The sequence below is a fragment of the Hoplias malabaricus genome, chromosome 1 (genome assembly GCF_029633855.1).
Source record: "Hoplias malabaricus isolate fHopMal1 chromosome 1, fHopMal1.hap1, whole genome shotgun sequence".
Lineage (NCBI taxonomy): Eukaryota > Metazoa > Chordata > Actinopteri > Characiformes > Erythrinidae > Hoplias > Hoplias malabaricus.
In genome coordinates, this window is record NC_089800.1 from 70,857,438 (window position 1) to 70,877,864 (window position 20,427).

General features: G+C 38.2%; 1 protein-coding gene across 1 annotated transcript; it reads right to left on the reverse strand.

Moving 5' to 3' along the window:
• Positions 1–211: 211 nt before the first annotated feature.
• Positions 212–19,576, reverse strand: pygb (phosphorylase, glycogen; brain). Its single transcript, XM_066672657.1, has 20 exons — positions 19,183–19,576; positions 15,861–15,962; positions 15,468–15,546; positions 15,139–15,242; positions 14,917–15,048; positions 14,227–14,338; positions 12,326–12,408; positions 11,222–11,365; positions 10,496–10,588; positions 9,145–9,291; positions 8,621–8,784; positions 7,535–7,649; positions 6,941–7,042; positions 6,528–6,675; positions 5,019–5,077; positions 4,738–4,879; positions 4,374–4,581; positions 3,863–3,997; positions 3,240–3,306; positions 212–2,418 (listed from the first exon to the last, which is right to left on the reverse strand). Exons 1-20 carry the CDS (start codon positions 19,423–19,425, stop codon positions 2,266–2,268), a joined length of 2,532 nt encoding a protein of 843 aa, XP_066528754.1. The 5' UTR covers positions 19,426–19,576; the 3' UTR covers positions 212–2,265.
• Between the last annotated feature and the right edge of the window lie 851 nt (positions 19,577–20,427).

Consider the following 20,427-nt stretch of genomic DNA (forward strand, 5'->3'; position numbering starts at 1 on the left):
AGTGCTCCCAATGCCTTTGTGTAAATGGAAATAAAAGCTATTATGAGGATTGAGCTTTTTCTTCAGCCGTTTTAAACACACTGCTATTATTTTGCACATGGGTAGTCAGTAGTTCACACACGTATCTCCTCAGAAAAAACTACCTGAAAGCCGCATGGGCATACAACATACAGACTTAAGGAACACAAAACTTATCAGAAGTGCAGTTTTGTAATTTAAGCAGATTTATTCTCCAGACATTACATATTTCTTACAAGTATTTCCAGCACAGTATTTATTTTAAGGGTGTAAAACAAAGGCCTTGGCAAGTGAACGTTCAAACCCACGTAAACACGTTAAGACAAGTATTCACACCTCAGCTTCAGATAAGGTTTAAGAGATTATGCTTTAATTACACCAGAGCTGTGTCTTCAAATGCTATATTTAGGATTTCATCAAGCTCCAATGCATGACCCCTGTCCAGGCATGGCTTCCTTATAACTCAGCGGTTCCTCTCAAAAGCTTGTTGTGAATGCACTGCTGAATGTACTCTGATGTCTTTACTTGTAAACAATTTGTATGGTCTGAACAGCTGAAGCAATGGCATCTAAACTGAATCTGGGAAGATTGAGTCATAAGTGCTTGTGAAATAGACAAGACTTCTCAACTAGAATGGTGTAAAACGGAAAAAATGGAAGAAAATTGGGTTTAGATTTGAGAACCAAAGAACTGAATCCAGAAACGCTCATGACAACCTATAGATTTAAAAATGTAATACATCTAGCCATGTTTTAAAAAATAAGAACAGATGGATCACTAGCTAGAAACAACACTTGGACTGATGCTGATATAACAGTGTATAGACTTAATGCGTCCGTCACTTGCTCAGAAGCCAATTATTGACTAGATCCTGACCAAGACGAACCAAGGAAAAGAAATCTTATTGGACTGACAAGGATACAGACACATACAACAATTAATGTACGTAAAATACAAAATGAATGATTTATATCTGTTTATAAATTTCTTGTTTATAACTTTTGGTTTCTTGGTTATGGATTAAGCTTTTTGGTTCTCCAAACCTTTGGCCTCATTTTGAGTGACAGCTGACATCTCCAGGTGAGCTAAAGTGCAGTACAGCTTTTTTAAAAAAAAAACTTATGCTAAATGTTAAATAATGCTAAGTGCTAAATCAGTAACTTTAGAATTACACTTTCCAAGAAGTCAATATTACAGTGAGGTGGCAATGACATAACTGTGGTCTCTACTGTTTGGTCTTAATACCAATGGTGAGGACCAAGCCATGGGCCATCACTGACTTCTAAACCAACAGTTGTAAAAGAGTTGAGTTCACAGTGACTCCAAATGCTGTAAATCTTGTAGCCCTGGTTTGCAGTGTTAAACACTATTTTGGTCTAGTTTCATGTAAGAGCTTGTGGTATAATGCATTTCTGCTGTCGTTTTGTAGCAGGATTGAATACAGTAGGCACAGTAAACCTAGTCTAAATTTATTCTACATTTCTTGTATGTTTCTCTAGGACTAGGATTTACATTCTGTTAAGGCAGTGACCCTAAATGAAACCATTCGATACGGGTCTTCAATCCAGCCCTGGATTTTTTTTGAGCACCAATAAGCATCTCCCTGTGCACTAGTTTCCCCACACATAGACAATTCACCACTGACTGCATTTAGTTCAACATTAGGCCTAAACCAGGTCTGGGAAAGCAGCAACTGATTTCCATTAACTTCAAAATCCAGGTCTGGATTCAGGCACAGTTTATGGTATTAAGTCTTATCCTGGACCAGACTAAAATGACAACGCAAGCCACAAACAGGCCTAATCCCTGTCCAGTAATATAACCTTTAAAGTGTCTGGATGTGAAACCTCAGAGACATTCGCAATATTATGTTGAAACAGTAATGCATCTGGATTATGTGAAGGCACTGAAACATTGTATACACAGTAGATAGTCAAGGCAATAATCAACTGTTGATAATCAACAAATCACACCAATTCTCATAACCCAACTTAGCTGTAAAATGAATCTAGGACTATGAATTTAAGCAAAAAAGCTAAGGAAAGTGTTAAACTAAACTTGTTCTACACTGGACGTGAGAAGGAAGTGAGAAATAATGGTGAATTATAGCATAGCTGCATGCAAAATTAACCAAATTGGGAAGGTTATAAATGTTGAAATTAAACTGGACGCACTCGCGGTATCAAAATGTGGTGGGATTAGATGGGGATCAGCAACAATAACTTGTCAATTCAACCACCTCTGGCCTCAGTCCCGAGGCTCATTCGGAGGTGGGATCTTCACATTCGACGGCTCTACACCCCAGATTTCCCGAGCATACTCCGAGATGGTTCGGTCACTGGAGAACTTCCCAGAAGCGGCAATGTTCTTGATCACCACCTTGGTCCACTCTCTAGGGTTCTGAAATAAGAAGTCACAGACAAAAGGTTATTAAAATAAACAATTGGCTATTTTGAATGAATCTCATACACTTTATGAACTGTAACATTTAACTGCCGTTACACTGACAACTGCTGGCCTGGATGTAAGACAGTGTCTGTAAACACCAATGTCCACTCCCACGTGGGAGACCCACACTATGAAGCACAAAATCTATGGGTCATTCAGGGACTACAAAGCTATTTAAATATTTGTCTCATGCGAGTTGCACTTAATAGAATAAAATATAAAAAGTAATGATTAAAAAGTACATAAATTGAAATGCTGTGCATCTCCTTTAATGCATACACTAGTTAAGACAGATGTTGGAAACGAACAAGCAACGACAGGACAATAGTTGGGCATGGTCCCAATCCACGTTCTCTACATTTTTGTGCTCTGTCTCAGCTAGCACACCTGATTTCACCAGGACTGGAGTTGGGAAACATTGGCTATGCTGTAAATTTGTGCAATGCTACAATACTCTAAAGTGTGGCTTGGATAAAACTATGTATTCAGACATGACTCCTCTCACATAATGTCATTCATTACTGTGTGTACTCCCAAGACAGTAAATACTGAAGAACTGTAGAAATGATCCAGAGATACTGTATGTGGTACAGTTATCACACCAGTAAATGTTCCCCTCATACTATTGAGAACATAACAGATACACCATTGATAAATTTACTTAATCACAATATGTAAATAACACTAATAGCATCAGAACAAAGCAACCAGTGCTCTACATCACTAATCATTTTCTTTAGTGTTTATCAGTATGATTGAGTGTGTATTCTCACCTTGTAGAGCTCACTGACTTTCTCCTGACATCTGATATAAGCCTCATAATCAGCAAATACCTTGAATCTGAAACCAAAATACAAACAAGCAAATTCCTTACTCTATTCACAGTAAAGTATTTGTATTTTTGCTCCTGTGCGCCACCTACTGTTGGAGGGTGTATTTTATTCTTAAAATACTATCCTGAGGGAGGATGGGTGGTTTCCTACCCTCCCCAAAAAGTTACACAGTGTGTTTTGTGTTTGTATAAAATTAGACTAGGGGAAAAACAAGATATCAATGGATGAGTAGCTGAGGCTACCTCTTCAGAGGAGTCAAAAACAACTCTCGAGCTGACCAGTGGTTTCTTAGACCTGGTTTACACGTGGCTGCTTCCTAAGGTTAGTATGAGGATTGCATCCTGATCAGATTTTAACCACATGCATTTACACTTGGTGTTTAAAGCATTACTGGGAAGTTACTTGAAAATTTGATGGCTATGTTGTGTTTAATACATAAACTGTTAAATGTGAAAGAAACACAAGGCACATAAAACGTTTGGGTGTAAAACAGAGCGTTGTCATTGTTTCACATATGCAGGCACATATGCACACCACACACACACACATATATATATGATTACCTGTCATGATTCATCAGCATGTTGATGACATCTTTAAAGAGTGTTGGTTCTTTGGGGCTGAAGAAACCTGTGCGAATCTGATCAATCACCTGTTTAAGCTCTGGTACACGATCATAATACTCTTGAGCATTATACCTGCACATCACACAGATGAGAAACCAAACAAATCAACTTCTGTTTACACCCTTCTCAGCCAAATCTATTTAAAAATAAAATAGTTTTTGAAATTATAGCTAAATATTTTATAAAAACAAGACACTGAACATGTCAGATAAAGAGGTGTAGCAAAAAAATAAATAAAATAATAAAATACAAAGACATATTTAAAACAAATACATTTACTTTTTTTGTGTAAAGCGACCTTGGGTATTAAAAAGGCGCTATATATAAATCTAACATTATTATTGGCACTTTTTAACAAATAAAATAATCAGTTTCTCTCACTCACTCTTTTTCGTCCTGCTACAGTCTGCCCTTATATTTCATGTAAAATGTGCACACTCTCTCTCACCCCTTGCGGTCCATGGCCTCCACATCTTCCACCCTCATGCCGAAGATAAAGAGGTTCTCCTCCCCAGCTTCCTCCGCCATCTCAACGTTGGCGCCGTCCATGGTCCCGATGGTCAGTGCTCCGTTTAGCATGAATTTCATGTTTCCTGTTCCAGAGGCTTCCGTTCCTGCTGTGGAGATCTGCTGTGACAAATCTGCTGCTGGGATTACTGCACAAAAATAAACACACACCACCAGAATTTCAGAATTCCTTCTCATGCTCAGCAAGCATAATAACTGGCCAACTAATACAGTCATGACCACAGAAAGGCCAAATAATCCAGCAAATAAAGACCACCAGTGTAATTTCTGGGAGAAACACTCACTTTTTTCTGCGAGAGAAACTCTGTAGTTCTCCAGGAAAATCACTTTCAACCGGTCACCAACCACAGGGTCGTTATTGACCACTTCAGCCACAGACGTGATAAGTTTGATGATCATCTTAGCCATGTGATAACCAGGAGCTGCCTGTAGAGGGCATTGTATGCAACATAATTAGACTGATGAAAGAATACCAAGACACACACACACACCTTTGCTTTTTAATATCAGTGCTTTTTTAGTAGAAAATATGTAGTAGAAAAGATATGTAACAAAAACTGCTCACCTTGCCTCCAATCATTATTGTCCTTGGTACAAACTTCTTGTTAGGCTCCTTTTTGATCCCTAGATAAGAGAAAACTTTATGAATCAAACATTCTTTGAAAGCAGGACAATGAACCCCTTAAAATGTCAGGTTAATCATATTTCAAATGGACCTAGGACATCTGCAAGCCATGCTTAACATAACCAAATAGTGTGTGTGGGTGTGTGTTTAGGTGGTGGGGTGGGGGGGAACTTGTTAAACAGGTAGTTTGTCCAGTCTTAACACGAGTTTAAATAGAAAATACAAAAAGATGAAATGCTTAGTGACTTATTTTTAAAAAATAAATATAAAGTGGGGTTTACACAACATTTCACGGTTCTTCACTGCATTGTATGTGTTTTATTGTATTATACGTATGTGCATATAAAATATTACTAATATTATTATGGTAGATAGATAAGGAAAGTAAATTTCCACAAAATAAAGAGCACTCTATATAATGACTCCAAAATATATTATAAAAGCAGTGGTTCTCAAACTTTTTAGATCAAGTACCACCGATTATCAAAACAAAACCTCAAAATACCCATGACTTTTACCACAGAAACATGCGCGCACGTTTCTTCCTGTGTTCCAGGGGCATAAGGCAAAATCTTGCCTGGATTTCACAGGTTTTTTTTTTTTTTACACTTGAAATTTGCATGCTTAAAATGATCTAAAATAGAGAAAATACTGATAACTAGGCCTAAACTGAATGATTTAAACACAATTATTCATTTTGAGAACATACACAATGTATGGGGAAGTCAATTTAATATCAGTTATGTGCTTTAAAAGGCAACAGGTGATAACAGCGCGGCACTTGGGGCAGGTCACAGCATCTCTGCGCTTGTAGCAGTAAGTGAAGGAGGGGCGCTGTGTTAAACCTTGTTTTAGGGCTTTAACCATGCGAAGAACGGCCACGTTTTCCTTCTATTAGGTCTTCATGTGTACAGAATTCTCGCTAAGTTTTTCTCTAGTTTTGCCTCTGGATTTAGTATCAGAGTATTTCTCTAGGTTGGTCTCCACTTGGTTTTGCTTTGCCCTTTTTATATAAAAAAAAGGGCAAAGGGCCTTTGATTTTGTGCAGTATGCAACTGAAACTGGGCTTTCTTTACATGGGTTTCTCAAAAAAACTCCACCTGCCGTTCCCTTACAGACATAATCAATTACAGTGTATAATAATAATAATAATAATAATGTGCAATTATTAGTCATTGTACAATGAAATGTGTCACACACACACGCACGCACTAGGAGCTATGAACACACACCCAGAGCGGCGGGCAGCCATCCATGGTGCCCAGGAAGCATTTGGGGGTTCATTGCCTTGGCTGAGGGCACTTCAGCCGTGAATGTTTACAAAAAAGCTTTTTCAGATATGAATAAATTCCTTAATAAAGTAGTCATTTTTTTGGCATACCACCTCTTGTTGCTTTACATACCACAGTTTGCAAACCACTGTTATAAAGAATTTGTGTGGGATCTCACTGTTATAGAAGGTGATGATGTGCAGGCAGTTGAGCAGCTGTCTCTTGTATTCATGGATCCTTTTGACCTGAATGTCAAAGATTGACTCTGGATTGATCTTCACTTTGTACTCTTTCTCTAGGTATGCAGCCAACTTCTGCTTGTTCTCCTGTAAACACGTGGACATTGACACAGAGGCACAGTTGCAGCAATAAAAGTACTTTTTTTTTTTTTTTTTGGCAATAACAAACAAAAATAACCGGTGTATTGAGTAGTGCTGGTGCATGGAAAAAAAGAGAAAGCTTATTGTTTAATATGACCATAAACAAGATGTTCAAATGCCCACAGCCAACCCAGAATATATAGTTACAACAGACTGTGTGAATTATATGTGTTTGGATAACACAGAAAAGCATGAAAGAGTGAACACTGACCTGTTTCACTTTGGCGACATCTCTGATAAACGCCTCCTCGTCAATATATTCCAAGAGCTTCTTCAATTCGAACAGATCTGTCATGAACTCCTCACCGAGTTTCTACAGTAGGAAAACAAACACAAAGCTAAATTTCCCATTAGTTGAAACAATGACAAAGTGTATAAAAATATATTCTGGTGCAAATTCTAGTGACTGCTATCTGAGATGAATCACAGAAAAAATCGTTTTATCCCATGTTTTCCAACATAAGCTAAAGTTTCTGATTCCTGTTTTATTTTTACACCTCTTGGGCTGGGAGGAGTTCCAGATCCCCAAATTAACGTCACATAGTTTTATAGTTTAGTTATAGTCCCATAGGTCTATAGTTTTATTTTACTTATTAGCTACATTAGCCTCATAGTGTCTATGGAAAACAAATGCCAACCATATCTCCAGGTTAACAAGGCTATTTTTGTACTTCGGCGGTTTGTACATAGTCGCCAGAGGTCCCACAGTTTAAATCACAAACAATAAGATTATCTCTCATGGAGAATACCAGCAACCAAGCAGTGAAACCACAACAAGTAATTGAAATAATGTTGTCAGGATTACCTCAGCAATGACGTCTGCAAGGCCAGGGTTACAGAGCAGGAGCCAGCGGCGGGGCGTGATACCATTCGTCTTGTTCTGGAACTTCTCTGGATCCACATCGCAGAAATCCTTAAACCTTCATTCAGAATAAAGCCATTGAGAATCCAATCAACCCAATAAATCAATCAATAATTGACCTCAATCCCCTGTGGCTTTAGTTCTTGTTGATTTAACTCTTACCAATCTCTCCTTATTGCAGGCCAGTATTATTTGAGGCTGTCATCGAGTATTTAGTTTGGTTAATCATAGGACTGGACAATAATTCAATATCAATATATAATCGCAATACAAAACTTTTCAACAACAATGATATGATATTTAAACACATTTTCAGTATATATTTACAGCATCTGTCACCGACTGACAGATATTACAGGGCCCTGCTATCAGTTCATTTCACTCAATTTAAAAGTATTTATAAATATTAATATTGACAAAGGCAAAAGGTTGTTGTTTGATGGTGATGTCATGTTGCTTTCAGTTCTTGGCAGTTTTTCTGTGGGCTTTTTTTTTAAATATAAATTGTTCATATCGATATTGAAATGATTGTATCGACTGACATTAAGAAATATATTGTGATATAAATTTTGGCCATATCATGCAGCTCTAGTTAAATACTTCATGGTAAATCAAGTGTGCTGTGATTTAAAAAATATATATGAAGGAGAATATTTAAAAATTTTATTCTGCACACTAGCTCACAAGGGGAAAAAAAAAACTTTAATGTATTTATGCTTGTATATTTATTTTAGTTAGACATACATAATTTTATACAAGTACTGTAAAAAAAAAAATCATTTAAATATTTAAAACCTTAGTGCCTTAAACCTTTACACAGTACTGTATTTTCCCAGAAAAAAAATTTGCAAATAAGCCAAATTACACAGAAAATATCTTATTTAAATGTGTTCACTGTAGAGGACATGTTAACTTAGTATCACTTACAGAATAAAAATGTCTAAAGGCTAATGTAATAACAATTTATCATCAATAATTTAACTCAAGCAGTTAAAGAAGTCAGTATTTCTAAATATGCCTTTTACTCACACTGTGCTTTTGACAATATCAGAGTGTATACGAGCGACTCCATTCACAGCATGAGACCCAACCACACACAGATGGGCCATGTTTATCCTCTTTGGATCACCTTCCTCAATCAGAGACATCCTCCTCAGACGATCCATATCTCCTGGATACATTGTTGCTATTCTCTAAAAGACAGTGGCCACATTATTAGAAACAAGTACATTATGCTGGCCTAATTGCAAATCAGGAGCCAATTTATTATTCACTGGCTACTTTTGTAGAAGCACCTACATATAAGGGAAAACTTGGGGCCAAATTAACTTAGGATGCTTTATGCAACAGCTCTTGAGAATTTAAAAGAACAATACTGTAAAAGGCAGTAAATTCTTATGTCCATTTGAAGCTGTTTATTCTAGATAATTTGGTGACCCTTAAGCTAGAGGCTTGCTATATAAAGTATATGTCAACCGAGCAGCTACAGTCTAAGTGACCTCCAGGAGAGTGGGGGATTGGAGGAGGTCTTAAATGAAAGTGGCCATACTTACATCCAGGTGACGCTGGTTAATCTCGTAGATGATCAGTAAATGCCTGGGCAGAAGTTTCTCAAACATGTGAACGGGCCAACGTTCCAGAGCTTCTGGTAGAACTGTGTGGTTAGTGTAAGCGAACGTCCTTTTGGTGATCTCCCAGGCCTGCGTACGGAATTATTTTATTACTTTACATGCTGTACAAAAACTTCATAAATGTGTATTTGAATATTACTATTCATCTAAAGATTTTTTCAAGAACAGGGTGAAGGTGGCAATCATTCATTCAATGTCTGTAACCGCTTATCCAGTTCAGGGTCGAGGTGGGTCCGGAGCCTACCCAGAATCTTTGGGAGCAAGGCTGCAACATACTGGAGGGGACGGCAGTCCTTGTTAGGTCGACACACACTTAAAGCTATGAACACATTTGAGTCACCAATTCACCTACCAACGTTTGTTTTTGGACTGTGGGAGGAAACCGAAGCACCTGGAGGAAACCCACGTGGACACAAGGAAAACAAACAAAACTCTTCACAGACAGTGACCCAGAGCAGGACTTGAACCCACAACTTCCAGGTCCCTGGAGCTGTGTGACTGTGACACTACCTGGTGTCAGTCAGGTGAATGAATTATTCATTCATTGTAACCACTTAATGTGTTCCGGGTCATGGTGGGTCCGGAGCCTAACCAGAATCACTGGGTGCAAGGCGAAAACACAAACTAGATGGGGCTCCTGTTCTTTGCATGGCAACACACACTCACATGGAACAGTGTGACAGTGATGATACCTGTTGTGCCACTGTGATGCCCATTATTTTAAATCTATTGGTCCCAATTTATGTAGTGTCCATAACTGAAATTTCTCATTAACAATACACAAAATACTAGTATCATCCAGGGATATTCACTGTTACAGGTTATAATAGAGTACAGTTGTTCCTGTAACGAATGTGTGTATAAACTTCAAACTGGGCATTGACACCTAGTGGTCTTGCTGCATCTATGAAGCCAAAAAAAATATATAAAGTAAATAAAAATTCTTTATTGTCTTTTAAATAACTTCCTACAGATTCACATCTGAGCTAAAGTAAGATATATTTAATCATTCAACACCAAAGAAGTTACACTGTTATATACTCCTCGTCAGCATGACAAAGCATAAAGTGCACAAAAGTGAATTTAAGGCCAACACTATGCAAATCTGCAATGCTTTGCATTGTCCCTCTATTATATTCATGGTAATCGTATGTAAAAACACCTGGCTCAAATATACAAGACTAATATCTGCATTCAACGGTATGTATTGTAAGTGCCAGTAGTCAGGTCAGTTTTTCATTATGGCATGTATGGTTTTATTCTGTAGATTCACCTTGTCCCAGCACAGCTTCTCCACATCCACAAGAACCCTCATTAGCTCAGGAATCGCCAGAGCGGGATGTGTATCATTCAGCTGGATTGCCACCTGAGAGAAATAGAATGAGATTAAATGCTTTGACTAAACATCTATAAATCCCCTTGGCATTGAGCTGAGGAGCAGAAGAATGGTGTTCTATGGTGTGATGGAGTTCCATTCAGCATCTCTGGGATAAAATGTAATGGCTGTTGTGAGCTGGAACTAATTATCCAAAATCAGTATCTGACCTCAGTAGAGCTTGTATGGCTGAATGCAATCAAACCCTGATAGCAAAGGGAGGACAAACGACTAATGAATAGCCTTGATTTAAAGCATGGTCCACAAATATTTGGCCATATAAAATGTTTACTACATCAGTTTTACTGGCAAATAAGACATGACAAAACGCTTCAATAAAAATTTAGATATTGTCAATTTTACAAGCACTGCCACCTCCATATTTCACTACAAAGAGCAGAATTGGTCCTATGTAAACAGCCTGAAATTATTAATAAAGGCCACTGTAGTAATAGCTTTTGTTGTCTTTTTTTTTTTTTTTTTAAGGAAGCACTATTAGTGCATTGTGTTTGCATTGTAATATATGTACTATCAATCACAAAAAACATCTTTAAGTTTTGATTTTTATTTTAAACCATATTGACCACTATTGCTGGTTTCCTCTGGAAGTCGGAGACAGTTTACCTTCTCTGGAAAACTCCCAAAGGAAGCACGTATAGGATCCTTGCAGCCGAACTTGGAGGACTTAAAACGTCTGATGATGTCTTGAAGAGTGGCGGCTACCACAAAATATTCCTGCTTCAAACGCAGCTCTTTACCCTCGAAAAACTGAAACATAAGACATGTGCCACAATTGGAACACAAAATACAGCTCAGATAATTAGGGATTTAACACTATGCAGATGGAGAGAATGCATAAAATGTGCCTTTATAAAATTAAAAGATTATTATAAAATAATGTAATTTTACCACTAAAAAAATGATATTTATGGAAATTGCTATGATTTTTGCATGTCCTCTATAAGATGCAGAAACAAACTGCTTTGTAGTGTATGAATGAACGCATTTGTGTTTTGTTTTATAGACGGGGTCATTCACATGGGGGATCCAATTAAATGATGTTGAGTACAGAATCTCAGATTCAGGCCACAATGTGTCAGTATAACCACTGCTTCTTAAGTTGAGGAGGATCCTTTGACTTCATGTGTCTTTGAGTCTTCATTTGTGAAGGTGACAATAATTATTTGCCAAAAAAACAAACCCCACACCTTGAGTGTTTTTCTTCTTTCCCAAATGCTCTCCTCTTAACCCTGTGTTACATTATTTTAATTTTATTTATTATTATTATTCAAGTCTTACACTGACACTTATCAGCTGTTAACCTCGTGCCCAAAATGAGAAATTAACTCATTAACAGACCATTCAGTAAACTTCAGGCAGAGAGAGAGAGAGAGACAGAGAGACACTTTCACTGTGGCTAAGTGGAAGATAAGTTAGTTACCACAAACTAAATGTCCCCTGTCCTTATAAGGTCATTTCTACAGAACCTGCTTAAGTACACAAACTCTCACTCTGTCTCAAACTCTGTTTCACTTGCTTCACTCTTGCTTACTTTGTCTCTTTTTGCTGTACTCCCTATTATCCAGCTCTCACCCAAAATAGAAATAAACTTAAATAAATGAAAATTGACTGTAGTTGCTCCCAACCTTCTAACAAAATAAAAAGGTTATTTACCCTTCAGATATCTGCGATAAACAAAATGGTGTCTTGAGCAGAGAGTGTACTCACATTATCATTGGGGTACAGAACACGAGAGATGTTCTCTGCCAAGTTCCTGTCCAGCACCGCCTGGATATAGTCCCCAACATTAACTACAGATTAACAGACAAAAAAATAAAATCATGTTTTCTCTGCATAACAACATTAATAAATGTTATATTGTTTCATTATTTAAAATCATTCACATCTACAATATACACGGAACCATTTGTCTCCGACGAAGCAATTCTTCAGGAAAAGCACTAGCCACCTTTTTAGTGTTTGATGTATGGTATGATATGAATGGTTGATTTTCTGTGAATTTATTAATAGTTTTTCTACATAATATACTTAAACAAACCATTATTTTAAGCGTTTCAGTGCACACTTTCTAAACCCCCGAGTTAATATCGGAGATAATGTATAAGCTCTACAGCACTAGCTGGTAACTTCTGCACAGCTACATTTTAATGCCCTTTGTTTAATCAGGTTAAAAACAGTAATTAAACACCAGAAAGTGTGTAGAATTTAATAAAATGTGTCCAAACAACAAAATGCATCAAAGCGGCCATTACTTTTTCAGTCTGAATCACAAATACGTTTCCTGGGGTTACACTGGCTGGTGGCCAGATCCTCTCCTGCATTAATGGCATGACTACATTGTTTTGACACCGATTTCTAGTTAGTATTCTACACAGACAAGCCTTGCTCTCGAAACCACTCCACACAACTAATACTCTGGAGCTGTCAATAGGAAATGACTGGAAAGTTTTGCACTGAAGAACATTTTCAAAACTACATTCCAATACATTGCATTAGGGGTTCCTCCATTTATCTGCTTAGCTTTGATTAAACAATACCTGAACTGCTACTCAAACCAAGTCAACCCTCTAAATATTGTTGCCATTGTGACAAAAATGCACCACCCTTCCCCCACTGCAATAGAATTAAAAATAAATAAGTTAGAAAGACCATGACCCTGTATTGGATAAACGGTTACATACAGGTAATGAATAAGTAAATTAATGGACCTTGAACTGAACGCCTCATTACAGAAACGAATGAACGGATTCATTTAAAATGACGATAGTCATTTGGTGTCAAATTCTTCTCTGAGCCTTTTGTGGGGTCAGACTAAACTGTTTTTGATCAGAAAGAAGTCCATGACTGGATCTAAAGGTTCAGTAACACTTCAGTTTATCTCTGACAAGAAATTGAGAAGTTGAATTTAGCACAGTGCGGAGAAAGAACTGATTGAAATTGAAACTGAGTGCAATCAGGCTTGTAGATTAGAGTGAAAGTGGTTGCATCTGTGTGTGTGTCATAAGCTTTGCATCTGTGGTCTTGACCCTTGAGGAACAAACTCAAACTTGTGAAATTATGTTTATTACATGCAAATTGATTGCCATGAAATTTAATACATCTTGCACAGTTTTCAATTTGGCCATTGAAAGCTTAAGCTGTTCAATCAAAAATTAAGGAGACACAAACTAATATATATATAATCACACACAGACAGACACAGACACAGAAAGAGAACAAGAATCTCAATTTCCAAGAATCTTGAATTAGTTTTAGATGTCATTTTAAATACAATCTTATTTTGTGGACAGGTTTATGTTTCTTTTATATCTATTTGTCTCTCTCTGCTGTTGGTATTAGAGTGCCATTTGTGTAGAGCATTTATCATACTGATTGTAAAAAGAATATTAAGAGTATTTTAAGAAAAATCATCTACTCCATCTTTAATAGCATGAGGAAATTTTGTACAGTGGGACAAATTGATGATCAAAGGCAGCTGTTCTATTAAATACTCTTAGTAGAATACCAAAAACACTTTGCATAATATTTGACCATAATATACTTGTTATGCCTTTGTGTGTGTGTGTGTGTGTGTGTGTGTGACTGGTTAAGTGAGATTTTCTACATACAGTCTTGCAGGTTGAAGTCATTGGGGGCTTTAGCAGACCAGAGTCTCATGGTGTTGACGGTGTTGTTCTTGTAGCCAGGAATAGGAGTATCATATGGCATAGCCAAGACCACCTACCAGAGAGAGATAGAAATAGAGAGAGAGATGAATGGGGAAAGAGGATTGAAATCCAGATTTCCAATCTTACACAACTTCTGTAATGACTGTACAGTCAGGAAGAAAAAAGAAAATTGTACACAATTTCACATCCTTGTATCAATCACACAGTGGACTTGCCAGGACCTGTTTGGTGTCTGAAATTAGTTTCTTTGACTTTGGCAAAGTGAAAAGTTAATTCTTGGCTAATTGTAATGGAAGGTTATATCCCACCAATTAACACTGTGCAGTCTCTCAAAGAACTGATTAGTGATTTCTGACACTAATCTAAAAACAGAAAAAACTATAGTCAAAATTCAATAAAGCATTGCATACAGACAGGCAAATGTAAAATTGTTGATTAAACATTTTATTTATTATTTAGTATTAAACATTTAATTAATTTATTTTTACCCACATTTCATTCATGATGCTGGTGGTCTCCCAATAAAAGGGCCAAGTTTAGACCACTGCGTTTGTGGGAGGTTATGAAGATTGTTTGAACTTTTAAATAGAAATATCCTTGAGATTTGGTTCTGGACTGTGACGGGCTCACCTGAGTTTCCACCCACTTTGGCCCCTCCGCTGTTTTCTCTACTCTGCCATAAAAATGCACTGGGAGCATGTACTCAGGACGGGCTTTCTCCCAGGGGTTACCATAGCGCAGCCAATCGTCTGCCTCCTCCACCTGATACACAAATAGTAATTAACATTGATTTAGTTCTTTAAATTTGATGCATACGTTTTATCCAAGACATGTTTCATTAACCCTACCGACCTGCCAGCCATTGGAAATTTTCTGGTTGAAGATTCCAAACTCATAACGGATGCCGTAACCATACGCAGCCAAACCCAGTGTTGCCATGGAGTCAAGAAAACAAGCTATAAAGAAATAGGAAGAGACAGAGAAAACAATTAAGATGATAAATGTGATAAAAGACAAATAAGACAAAAAAGGGTATATATCATGAAAATAAAAACAGGAAGAGAAGAGACAGTGAGACATTGCACCATTAAAGAGACAGACTCTTACAACAACGGAAACTACAGACGTGAACATAATGTCAATTACAACACAAAACCCTGCACCTTAATAAAACTTCTCACCTGCAAGTCGACCCAGTCCACCATTGCCAAGTCCAGCATCCTCCTCAATCTCCTCCAGCTCTTCCAGATCCAGACCCAACTAAAATACAACACAAAAACAAACAACCACATATTCAATCCACTGTATACTGCATTAACACATCCTATAAATGACAAAGTCAATACCTCAGCAAGCAGCAGTTTAAGTGCGTTTATCAGGACAATTACAGGCATACTATTAAACAATATGTACATGTAACCATCCTTTCCCTTCAAAAGTGGATTGTTACAGTATATTAATTCATTGGATTATTGTACAGTAAATTAAAAAAAATCCACAAAATTCTCCTGTGTTTGATGAACAGGATTAAGGGAACATACCATTCAGAAATGTATTTATTCCTTTATTGTTACCTGGTAGATGGCCTCGTCACAGGCGTTCTGCAAGCCCAGGTTAATCATGGTGTTCTGCAGAGTTCTGCCCATGTAGAATTCCAGAGAGAGGTAGTGGACCCGCTGTTATAGACAAAAAAGAACAGGAGATTAAAATTTGTGTTTAAAAGTAAATATACATGAAGCGAACATACCATACTGGCGCCCCCTCCAGGGCGTGCACCTGCCTTACGCCCAATGATTCCGGGTAGGCTCCAGACCCACCATGACCCTGAACCGGATAAGCGGTTGTAGACAAGGAATGAATGAATACACCGCCAGAGCCCACAGAAGATATACTCTGATCAGCCATACCATTACGACCACCTGCTTAATATTGAGATGGTCCTCATTTTGTGTGCCAAAACATTTCTGACCCATCAAGGCAGGGACTCCACTAGACCTCTGAAAGAACACTGCTTCATTTGGCACCCTAGCTACCCTAGCACGCGATCCTTTAATTCCTGCAAGTGACAAGGTGTGGCCTCTATGAATTGGACTTCTTTGTGTAGCACATCCCACAGATGTTCAGTTGCGTTGAGATTTGGAGAATCTTGAGGTCAAGTCAACATCTTGAACCATATTTTCGGTGTGGCAGGGGGCATTACACTGCAGCCTGAATCCTCTTCTAATCAGGAACACTTAACTTGAAGGGTATACTTGGTGAGCAATGTGATATCTAAGTGGCAAGTCAGGTTACAACACTGGAACCCAGAAGGTTTCTCAGCAGAACAGTCACATTGCTTAAATTTAAAAATAAATCAATTTTAAAACCACATGAAATGTGGTTGATTATTTTCTGGTGGTAAAATGAACTCTGCTCCTTTAAAACAAATAAAAAGGTCTAGAAAAAAGTAACCCCGCCCCTTTCTGTGAACTTCTGTGACTGAGATCCATAGGAGTACAAGTACACAAACTGCTCTACAAATAACCACAGGACTTAGGCTTCCAGGGCATGTTTTTTTCACATGAGCACATATGCTAACATAACACACCAACATTGAGTAACACCGGACAGAAAGAGAGAAGTGTTCAGTGTTAAACTCTCCCATGTGTATTGGAGATACTCCCCCACTCTCCATCTAACATTAGTCAGTGTTCATCAGAGGCTTATCAGGCACAGTACTGTACAAGTATCTGATGGTGTTAAAACTCAATTAGCCAATTAATCATTGCCATTTCCACAGACTTGCTAGATAGTGACAAGAAGCACCACTGCTGTGTTCTAAACTGCTGTTAGCACAATGTTACTGGAGCACAACACACCTGGAGGAGAACACTAAATACACACGTAATGTTCACTGAAAGGCAGAACACAAGGCAAATACTCATCCTAGATCAGCCCTTACATGTTGGAATTTTTGGTATATGATTTGTCAAACACCTCCACCCAGTTTTGATAGCAGGAAACTGTCAAAAAATCATGTCTAAAATAGCAACGGCACTGTAGGCTAAAATGCATCTAACACTACCATGATTTTTAATTAATAGTGAAAAACAATGTAACACAGAAGCCATACTTCCACAATCAGCACAATATGTATTAAGAAGTATTATAAAGATTTTCCACAACTGAACACAGTTCTGGGGCCTTAATGAATCATCTATGACACGCTTTGGTTCAAACACCACAAGGATCAAATAACACAGCATTGTTCTCCCTGTTTAAACAGTCCGTTTCAGACTTCATATTCAGATGTTCATATGGACAGAGAAGTCTCAAAATACTTTCCAAATGTAAATGTTAATTCACAAATGTTTCATTAATACACCCCACTCTGTCTCACAGTCTGCAATTTGTACAAATACAGTTACATTCATAAATACATGTTTTTGGTTTTCATAGATATATCACAATTTTATGCAAAAATAAATACATTTATTTAAATTTACATTGCAAATATTTGTAAAGTCTAAGTTTCAAATTTAAAATTTATTTGTAAATTGTTGAATCTGCGTTTGTGGATCTAGAATTTGAGGTTGAATGCAATGAAATCCTCACAGCAATTATTTCAAACCTAGTGTAAAGCCTTTCCATAAGAGTAGAGATTGTTACCACAGAAAAACTACCTGATGCTACCCTGGATATCTCAAGAGATTCTGGCAAACCGAGACCATATTTTAGCTGAACGTAACTGCCTAGCATTAGCTTATAACATTAGTAGTTCCTCACTGCTGTGTACTATAATCTATTACACACTTGGGCACTTATTAGGCAAAGGAGGAAGTCTGAAAGTTCAGTGATGCTGCAGACAAAAAAAAAAAAACGTAGAGGCTTCCTTTCAATGAAAGGTGGTCTTTGTGAAACCAAACATTACAATAACAACTTCAAAAGCACCACTCATGTTATGAAGCAAACTTTGCATGCCATGACAGGAACCTCTGGAACTGCAAAGTTCAACAAGGCACAGCTTGGTCAATTATCAGCTCTTGCACAACGGTCTGAACCTTCACCTGCACGTATTAACATTGCAGTGCAGGGTTTGAGCCCCCCAAATTACACATTTTAGTGTTCTCCTGCTTAAAAAAAACCCTTTAACCTCAAACAGCGGCCCTGTCCCAATTGGCTCCTTAAGCCCTAAGGCCTTCCTGGAAGAGTGAACATTTTCCTACCCTTAATATAATTTTGAGAAGCTAAATGCATTACTGTTAAGATTTGATAGTGTTCACTATTCAAGAGAGCATTAGTGGTGTCAGGAAGGAACTGATGTTGGAGGATTAGTTCTGGGTCACAAACTCCACTCCATGTCTAAACAAAAAGAACTGGCTGGAGATCCCTCACTCAGTCTCACCTCTCCACAGACCAAACTTGGGGGATCTTAAGTGTATGTGCAAGGACTCTTATTTGGCTACAGTTTTGTACTTTAAATTAGTTTATGTGCTTTTTGGAGCGCAAACGAAGGCCGTATCTCAAATGCCAAACTACCCCCTAAGTAGTGCACCACAAACATCTCTAAATACTGAGAGTTTCACCTAAAACCTGCAAAGTAATATGCGTATGGGTTTGAGTCCAGTGTACGCAGTCCCCTACTGGGCATCTACTGCGCAGTGTGTGTTTAAGCCAAGAGTCCATTACTCACAAAGTGCACTACATAGGGAGAATGGGGGAATTTAAGACCAAGCATAAGGCAGCGTCCAAAAGAGAATACCAGCATATTTACTACATTCAATGCTAAACATATGCCATAACTGGGAGTGTATTTGTTAGTGTAGTGCGCGTGTGTGCAGTTTGGGACGCAGCCCACTGCCTTGCAGATGCACGAAGCACCCCGAAGCCTCCCAAACCCCAGCGCATCACGCCCACCTTGGGGTCTTTCTCGTAGTAATGCTGCTGCGTGCGGATCCAGCGGCCAACGACGTGGTCCCGCACGGTGTGTGCGAGCGCGCAGTAGTAGTCTCGCGGCGTGGCCACGTTTCGGTCCTTCATAAGGGAGAAGTGGAGGTGTCTGTTGAAGCTCTTTTTGATCTCCGCAACGTCCCCGAGCCCCGCGATACCGCGGACACTGATCTGCCGTCGGCGATCCGCATCAGTCAGAGGCTTCGACATGGCTGCGAAACGATGGAAAACGGCGGCGGTGAAGCTGGTGGAGGGCAGTGGGAACCTGGACGTTTACCTTCTTTCTACCAGGAGGCAAACTCCCCTCCCAACAAACACTCACGGCTTCCTGAAGTGGCGAAGATTCGTTTTATTTATTGAATCGAAACATTTGTTCGACTCATGCGAACGGATTCACAAGCTCTAATTTATTCACACTTTTTAAACGTTGAGCAAAATTAGCTATACATCTGTACATCCATCCGTGCCAACTGTCCACCTCTAAATATAAGTTTAGATTTATATATGGATAAATGTATATTTGAAATTGAATATAAATGCAATTCTCAGATGGACAAATGGTAGGTTCATGAGAAGATAATTGATTGCCAAGAAAAATGTGTTTGTTTTTTTTTAAACAATGTGCTTGGATAGTTCTAAGACATTTGTTCATTAATGTGTGCCTGTACCCTGCTATTCAGCCTACAGCTGCCCTTGCCCACTCATGCTGGAGTTACAAGATGTGTTTCAGCTTGAGGCTGCATATACGTTTCCTGTTGCCTTGCTGCTAAACTTTCGGTGACTTCAGGTTTTCAAACGTTAATCAGAATCAACTTTAGATCGAAAGTTGATTGATTTAAGCGATTTATTGATTGCTTTACAGCGTATATATTCGTGTCTGATACAACACTAGAACTGCTTGAAAGAATCGGTTCATTAAAGTGAATCAAACTTCGCATCACTCCACCCTAATCAGAACTTCCTGGAGAATATTCATTTGGTGGGCGGGACGTCAGTCAGGAGAGCGACTCTGTGATTGGCTGTAAGTTGACAGCGAGTCTGAGTACGTAACAAGTAGGAAACATCAAGTTGCAAATAAGGAAAAATATATGATTTTCTCTTTAGTTGTAGATGATATTAAAAAGTGAATCATTGTGTGATATACCGCAAAGCAGTGTGTCAGTTTAGCCAGAAAACTGAAAGACATTCCTTCACATAAAATACACTGAACCC

Coding starts and splice junctions, on each gene's coding strand:
- pygb (XM_066672657.1), bottom strand. CDS start 19,425: ATGTCGAAGCCTCTGACTGATGCGGATCGCCGACGGCAGATCAGTGTC. Junction 12,409..14,226: donor TGACTTCAACCTGCAAGACT/GTATGTAGAAAA, acceptor GTTAATCTGTAG/TTAATGTTGGGGACTATATC. Junction 7,043..7,534: donor TTGCAGACGTCATTGCTGAG/GTAATCCTGACA, acceptor TTCCTACTGTAG/AAACTCGGTGAGGAGTTCAT.